This window comes from Malus domestica, chromosome 12, assembly GCF_042453785.1.
Source record: "Malus domestica chromosome 12, GDT2T_hap1".
In the NCBI taxonomy this organism is placed as follows: Eukaryota; Viridiplantae; Streptophyta; class Magnoliopsida; order Rosales; family Rosaceae; genus Malus; species Malus domestica.
This window is the reverse complement of record NC_091672.1, coordinates 416,816-425,442: the sequence shown is the minus strand read 5'-3', so window position 1 is coordinate 425,442 and position 8,627 is coordinate 416,816. Positions and strand designations below refer to the sequence as shown.

At 37.6% G+C, this 8,627-nt stretch overlaps 1 protein-coding gene across 1 annotated transcript; it reads right to left on the bottom strand.

Moving 5' to 3' along the window:
* Positions 1-644: 644 nt before the first annotated feature.
* On the bottom strand, positions 645-3,935 carry LOC103449300 (glucan endo-1,3-beta-glucosidase 8). Its single transcript, XM_008388588.4, has 2 exons — positions 2,690-3,935; positions 645-1,956 (listed from the first exon to the last, which is right to left on the bottom strand). The coding sequence occupies exons 1-2, from the start codon at positions 3,025-3,027 to the stop codon at positions 828-830; spliced, it is 1,467 nt and encodes a 488-aa protein (XP_008386810.3). The 5' UTR covers positions 3,028-3,935; the 3' UTR covers positions 645-827.
* Between the last annotated feature and the right edge of the window lie 4,692 nt (positions 3,936-8,627).

Below are 8,627 nucleotides of genomic sequence, written 5' to 3'. Positions count from 1 at the left end.
AAAATATATGGTCGATTTGGTTTTTAAAAATCAAAATAAACCGACCAAAAAAGTTTGGATTGGTGAATTTCAAAATTTTTGAAAGATTTGGGACTTGGAACTATTTTAATTAAACAAATTTATTTTTCTTGTTAAATTTGTACGAATTTCATCTAATTTTTTATATAACAATGTCAAGTGTTAGACACATATGAAATTAACCTTTTTCGTACCAATGTTAGCCATAAAATAAAATCCAACACCAATATGTAGTGTGAGACTTTTAAATTTGATGTATCTAACACAATTTGCATGGTTCATGTACCAAAATGGTCAACAAATTAATTTAGGACACAAGTTGAAAGTGATCATAAAATTAAGAGGCACATCGGCAAAACTGAATGCGTAAAAAATTGCCCACTTTACTTCTTGATAATTACACACCCAATAATGTAAATTAGATTTATAGCAGCCAACATCTCAATCCTTTTCTCTTGAATTGCTCCCAAAATCCATGAAATCCATGGTTGTGAATGACGAAATTGCAACGGCTATGGACGGTGGTGCTGGTTGCTTAACTTTGTATTTGTTTTGTTGGTTCATGTTATCGGATATCGCCTAAAAGGGCCTAAACAAGAGTATTTGTGGAAATAAAGGAAGGAAGATAACAGAAAATCCAATAACATATGCATTATTATGGGTGTGGAAGTACAAGGCAGAATTTGAAGCTTTTAAGATATCAATTTTATTAAATTGATCTGTAAACTAAAATAATCCCACAAGGCCACATAAGAATGCACCAAGCCAAAAGAAAAACAAAGTAGTACATCCGAGCTATCTACAAAATCCTATAGCAACAGCAAAGCGGACGGTAACAAAACCAGCAAGGTTACCAGTGAGGCGGCGGCGGCAGAGGGTCTTAGAGAAAATGCAGATGAAGTTGTTGCCATCTGAATTATGAAATTGCAATTCCCTTGTGAGATGTTCTGTGTCGTCAACGTAGCCAAACCTTGGAAGCTACACGACTGATCATCCTGATCCTGAACCTGGTAGTACATATTAAACGCATACGAAGCATTCCCGTTCGCATCCAAATTGTTGCAAGAAGAACCATATTCCAATGCCGTGCAATCCGCATAGGTGCAAGCATAATTTATTTTATCTGCCAGATTGCTCACATCTTTGGCGTTCGGGTTAAACATGCACCATTTTTTCGAAAGATACAGCACATTCTTTGCAGGCACTAGTAACTTGTTTTGACCCTGACCAGAAAGATCGACCGGGAACTTGGGCTGTCCATCGTAACTGAAAATTCCCCAATGACGCTCAAAACTTCCGGGAGCAATGCTCTTTGCATCCTCATCAATAAGTCCAAACAAGTAAACTTCAATGTATCCAGTTCGCAGTGGGGTGCCTTTGTTGGTTCCAAGTCTTGTTAGAAGCCCGTTATAAAATCTAAAAGCATTCCCTACATTGGCATTCTTGTCCCCGTCTGTCGGCCATCCCACCTCCCCAACCACAATGGGCATATTCCCAAATCCCACTGCTTTCAAGGAAGAGACCAAGGTATCAAAATTAGCATCGAAAACATTGGTGTACTGAATCCCAGTGCCTGTGTCAACAATGGGAGTGGTATCCCCATCAAAGAAGGCATAGTTGAATGGGAAGCCGTCATTGCCATATAAACTCAGGAAAGGGTAGATGTTTATGGTGAAAGGCGCCTTATTTTTGTCTAGGAACTGGACAATCTCGGTCATCAGTTGAAGAATATCAGTCCGGAACCTTCCTGCAGATGGCACAGGGTTGTCTACTGGTGAGTCGTAGACATCAGCATTTAAGGGCACAGTAGCCTTTACCGAATCTCCAACTCCGGCTTCATTAAGGGCATTTTGAATGTTCTGAAGTGCTGGGAACGTAACATTCAGGAATGAACCATTGTACGATGAGAGGAAAGGCTCATTCCCAACTGCTACATATCTGTGAAAACGTAACAAAAACAATAAGATAACAGAAGAGCTTGTAGCAGGACTTTGTTTTCAACAAAGCCGCAACCTTGAAATGAAGCCCGGTCACACAGTAGTAAGAACATTGATACAGCACATCAGTATGATAATTCCTCACTCCAATGACATAGTAATGCAGAAAAGAAGAGAAAACTTAAAACAACAATTTCCTTGTTTAACTTCTTAGATCCTTGCAAAAAGTTACCGCTAAGTTATTGTGCTGTTTTAGTAGTTCCGGTCAACTTGCCTCCAAGAAGGGATACATGTCTAACAAATTTCACCCATCATTCAAAGATAACAGCAGACAAGAAAAAAGAAAAGCTACAAACTGGACCGAAACAGAAAGATGAATCAACTAAACTAACCGGATATCGGATAGGATTTCCATAGAAACTTATAAGAAGAAAATCAAAACACATTCGACGAACATAAATTGTGGAATCATCAATTCAAAAGGGCCCATGAACAAATCCTATTCAGAAATTTCAAGTCAACCAACAAGCAATTCCAAAGTATTTCTAAGTGCATACAAGTGACAAACTTTAGATGCAAATTATTTTCTTTTCGTGTGCTGTGAAAATAATATATCTAAAAACAGAGTAGGACAGTCGTATCATGTAAGTGTTGGTCACAAAAGCAAATTTGATAGCAAGAGCAATGAAATCAATCAGGACTACAAAAGGATCGAAAGCAAATTGAAGTCATACTTGATGTTAACTCCTCCGTTGAAATTGTAGCGAGTGACGTTGCGGCGGACCCATTCTTTGGCACGTTTGTAGCTGGTCATGACAGCAAGCTGATCATTAGGAATAGCAACCATGACCTCAAGACCACTGCCAGTTAAGGCACTCATGGTCGACTCGTCTGCATCAAAAAGCTTCACCTTCGGAATCCCATTGTCCTTTAGAATCTGAATCACCGTATCCGGCGGCAACTCGTGGGTTGCCATCGTTCCCCAATTCACACCAAGACCTTCCACACCACCACCACCGCCGTAAACACACAACACAGCCACCCCAACCAAAACCCACATCATCCTTTCCATGTTTCTTTTGCCGGGAAAAGGCGGGGAGGAGGGAGGGGAACAAAAGCAAAAGGCTTTATAGTGTAAATAGGAAGATAAATAAGAGAAGAAAGATTAAGAGGGAAAAAATGAGTTTCCTTTATGCTAACTGAAGAGCAAAAAGAGGGACAGAGTTGCAGGTGGGTCGGAGAATCAGCGATATTCCAGTGCTTTCATTTTTCCCACGAAAATGAGATGGGGATAGTGGAGAAAGAGGGGTAATCCAATCCGATCAAATACAAATATTAGCAAGGAATAAAACAAAGGAAAGCTGAAGAGGAATAGGAATTGAGAATAATAATAACAATAATAAAATTAGTGAGGAGGGAGGGAGGGAGGGTATATAAAGGTAAGTCACCACTCCACACGTTTCAGTAAAGTGACTGCCAATCCAGATAACACCCACCAGCCACCACCACCGACTCTGGCTTTGGCTTGTCTGCCTAGTCGACCAACCTCACTTTTAGAGGCCGACGTTATATTCTCTCTCTTCTCTCTCCCCTTATGCAGCTGATGTATTATGTATCGCAATCAATGCATGATGAAACGACAAGGACAAAAACCCAATTTCTGGTTATGAGCCCCGGGAGAGTGTGTCAGTCTGTCTCTGTCACACTTCTCAATTTCAAATTCGCAATTCTAACGGCTAGAAATTGATTTTGATTTGTGAAAAGTGAAAACCTCCCCTACAAACTCCTCCCCAGACTTTCAGAGCACTAGAATAAATTATTACTAGTAATCAATATCTTCAAAAAAGTCAATAAAGTCCTGAAGAGATTTTGAAGGAAATAATAGTGCGTTGCAACGTGTCTGTCTCTTGGGTTGAGTTTCTTTAATAATAGTGAGTTGCAACGTGTCCGTCTCTTGGGTTTCTTTCTTTCGTTTCTTTCTTTCTTCTTTCGTTTCTCATTAGCAAAGCGACCTTTTGATGTATCAGAATTCAGAACAATAAGCTCTTGTCTTCTTCTCTTTCTTTTGGCTTTTCGATTCCAGGAATTGCAACTTTCAAACTCCTGTCAGAATCCGAACAAGTTAACCCTTTTTCTTTTGTTCTCGATAAGCCCGGACCTGCGCTATTTATTATTTTGCGATTAATGACTCTTTACTGTAATGTTTTTGGTCTAGTTTGCTATAGAATCTTTTCGAGATTGAGTTTCTTAATAATATTTATGTATTTGTAATGTTCTTTATCAAGATAAAATATCCTAATCTTCTAAAAAAAGAATAAAAAAAGTCACTGATCTCTACTAAATAATAAAATCGTCTTTGTCAATTAAAAGAGAGTGAAAATACAACTTAATATTCCGTCATAAAAAAAATAATTGGCAATAATATAATTTCACATGTTCAAATTTTACTGTTTTTTATTAAAGCATCACCTACAAATGATATTAAAAATACCTCCAATATTTAAAAAACAAAAACAAAAACCTCTCACTCGCCCACGTTCTCTCTCTCTCCCTCTCTTCTTCTCATTTTCTAAAAAAATAGGTTCATACACATAAAATGTGTAGGTAAATACTAGTATCAATTAAGATAAACAAAATACAAAGGGAAAAAAACGTCAATTAAATTAAATTTCATTTTTTTCATGTCATACAAATTAAATTTCGTGAAATCTAAAAGTTAAGTTACAGGTCAGTGATGACGTGGTCCACTTATTTTGACTCCGGCCGACATCCACGTTGTTTCGCACTACCACTACCAATTTTCTGTTATGCTCACAGAGGTACGGAAACATAGTTAGGTAATAAAATTAGAGATGTGATATCTACACATCCCATTTTATTTCTCACATACTCTTCTAATTTTCGATCATCGGATCGGATAAATTAAAGAAGATCAATAGACAAAAATTAACAAGAAATGTGTGAGAAGTAATTTGGGATATGTGGATAGTACATCCCTAAAATTAGTTTAAATTTTTTTTTTAAATAATTAATTGTATTATGATATTTACTGTATCCAAGTTTTGCAACACTAAAAACTTCTCATGATCACGACCCTTGGCCAAGCCGCTAATCCAAAGGGCAAGTCCCAACGTGGAGGATAGTACCGTCATTTAAAAATGTGAACGTGAAGTTGAAGGAAGTAATTGGCCATTTTAACTTTACATGGTCTTGGTCGGTCATTGCGATAATAAGATGCCTTCCAATCTTTTTGAGATTGGGATAAACCCTGATAGAAACTACTGTTTTCTTTTATTTTTCTATGGTCACAGTAAAATGTTCATATAATAATTCTATAAAATAATTTTTAGCAAACATTAAGAAAACTTCAATTTCAATTTGGGCCAGTATATAAAAAATAAACATCACAATCCAGTAAGATAATTTTTGAGGTTCCGTTTTAAAAATCTATCTTCACGATTTTGAACACAACATTGTAAAAGATAACAATGTAACATAACATGTTTCAATATTAAGATAATATTTCGTATTTATAAAACTCATTCACGAGAAATACTAAGAATACTCTATATTAAAACAATTATGGAGCACTTTTTACTTTCTTAATTTTCATGGACAACTTGAGAAAGGATTGAAATAAAAACATGATTTAGTAGCTTGTGAAATTTCTATCTCAAGTCGACACGATAATAAGTGTTGCGACTTTTCTGCTTCTCTCGCAATTCCAGTCAAAAGAAAATGATAAAGGCGTGTGGTGTGTGGCGTGTGTGTTGACACTTGACAGAACAAAAGTTGGATTGAAATTTTCCTTTTTGGTATTATCTGGGTGAAGAATCACAATATTTAGGATAAACGATATTCCTTTTTGGTATGGTTATGGGCCTTATTATAAATAAAAATATCTCTTTATCAGGGCCAAGAGTGAAGATTGTTTTCCTTTTCTTTTCTTCACCATCTATCTTGCCCGCAAGACAAGAAGGAAAGCAATCAATCAAAACTTGAAAATAAATTTTTGGTCCGAAAATGATTGCTTAAAAATCTTACATGATTGCATGCATTACTCTCGAGTAGTAATCTCAATTGTTGTTCTTGCCAGATTCAATCAACACCGCCTCATAACAGTTGATATGATATTGGCTCTTTACACTTGTTAACTTAGGGTCTATTTTGACCCTCAAGATAGTTTAGGCCTGAAAAAAATCCTCGATAAGCTCAAGAAAGGTCAAAGCCCAAAGAAGAACAAGGAGCCCAAGGCCCAATGCAATTAAAAGGAGGCATGTCTGAGTGCTATACTGGACCGCTCATCAGTCTGGTCCGACTAAGACAAATATTGTCTCGAATTGCAGATCGAGCAATATACCAACGTAATTCTTATCCATAAAAAGGTTTATGATATTAAAACACCGGACAAATTGAAAATCATTAATGAACACTAAAAACAATTAACCAATATTCAAACACTAAAAAACATTCATGATCGTGAGGAAATTGATGAATTGATACTTGGATTCAAAAGTACTATATTATAGTGAAATATGTGTTTTAGTATTATTTAGTGCGAGGATAATGGAAGGAGATCAAAATTTTAAATCAACTTTGTAAACTAAATGATTGTTGTAAACATTCCTAGAATAAGTATGATTGTGTAAATCCTAGATTAGATTTGATTCTAGTTATCCTTTCCTATTACAACTTGTATTACTTGGAGGAGAAGGAATATCTTCTCTCCCTTTACTACTATAAATAAAGGCACAATATAGGAGGGATAACAAAACACACACATTCCCCTACAATTCTACAAACACACATCTCTCTTCTCTCTCCCACTACCGCCGGCCCTCTCTATTTTGTTAGATAAAAATAGACCACAACACGTTATCAGCACACTCCTACCGCTGCGCTTAGGAATCTGACGTTGGAGATTTTTTCTGCATCAAACCAGTTCATCCATATCATCACGCAATCAGGTTCTTTCCAAACAACGGCTTTTAACTCGATATTTTGCAAGCCCTGATAGCATGAACATTCACCATGATGCATGACCCAACTTTACGTTTAACGTATTTTAGATTCTACATAAATTGTGTATGCTTCATAACCAAAATTGCTACAATTATGTGAATTTGATATTTGCCATGAATTGAATCTTACATATGTACATGCATTGAAACTATTATTTGCATATGCATCAACGTAAATATGTGATTCATTAGAATTATACATGCATATAATATAATTGAATTAAAAATTAAAAAAAAAAAATTGCGATTGGGGAATTAGGGTTTTGTTTGAACCCGTGCACTTGCACCATGCAAGCCACAAGCCACCAGGCCCGCAGCCTGCGATGGCCCAACTCATCCCCCATGCTTTCCCGAGCCGAGAACCAATCCTGGAGCCACGGCTCCAGGCCCAACACCCAGACCCGACGCCTAGAAGGCGTCGCCACCCATGAAATCGTCAACCAACATGGCCTGCAGTCATGCCCAGTTACCCCCGACGACCTGCAGTCGTCCCCGACGAATTTTTGTCTGAAAATTCAATTTTTTTTGAAATTACAATCGAATTTCTAGGGTTTTACAATGAATATCGAGATTTTTTCAAATCTTCGGTCACCCCCATGGTCACCATGACTCAAGTCGAGTCTTAAACAACACCCCGATCGACGCCAGAAGCGCCAGGTCCGGTGTTATTCTCCGGCGACACACACCCAGCACTCGATGGGGTGTTTGATCCCAAAAACCCGAGCCCTAGTGGGCTCCTGTCCTTCGGCCTGCATCAGCGCCCTTTGGGCTTGCTGCTGCTCTGAGATGTCACGGCCCAGCCCATGCGAGAAAAGAAAAAAAAAAAACAAATTTTTTTTTGGCTCGCCTGAAGCGACCCGTGAGAAAAAAAAAAGAAATTTTTTTTTGGGGCTGCACACAGCAGCCCATTCCCCTTGCCCATGTCTCCCCGTGAGCTCCATGTGCCACCTGTGGGCTTTGCCTATATTTTTAGGCCCCGAGATTTTATTATTTAATATTTTTAAATAATATGGGTTTTTATATTTTCACCCACACTTTAATTTGGCCCCGAAGACCAAATAAATTAATTCAATTATCATTATACAATATTTTTGCATATATTTGTTGCATATTTGTTTGCATATATATTTGTGTTTGCCTGCAGGAATATATGAACCTGAAGTTCATAATTACTTTGAAACCCGAAGTTTCTTATAAACATGCCTTGTTTGAAAACCTGAAGTTTTCTCTTAAACATATCACCCATGAAAACCCGAAGTTTTTCATGCAAAATTAAACCAATACATGTCTATTAGAACCTGTATGTTCTACTTCTATGTGAATGGATTGATTTTTCTCCATTACACTAACCACATCTTGTCCATCTATTTGTGATAGGAACATGTCGAATTTGAACAAACTCGACTTCACCGCTTTGGAGGTCTCTGGAAGGAACTACCTCAAGTGGGTTCAAGATATGAAGCTCCACCTCACTGCCAAGAACTTGCGTCCTGCTATTGAAGAAGCAACAACTGAACCTGTTGGCGAAGCTGAAAAAGCCACTGCTATGATCTTCATTCGAAGACATATTCATGACGCTCTGCAAACTGAGTACCTTGCTGAGGAGGATCCACGTGCATTATGGGTCGCTTTGGCTGATCGTTTCGATCAC

What these genes read in the sequence shown, in the direction of transcription:
- LOC103449300 (XM_008388588.4), bottom strand. Translation starts at nt 3,027, where the DNA reads ATGGAAAGGATGATGTGGGTTTTGGTTGGGGTGGCTGTGTTGTGTGTT. An exon ending in AACGGAGGAGTTAACATCAA is followed by an intron (nt 1,957 to 2,689) that starts GTATGACTTCAA and finishes ACGTTTTCACAG; the next exon opens with ATATGTAGCAGTTGGGAATG.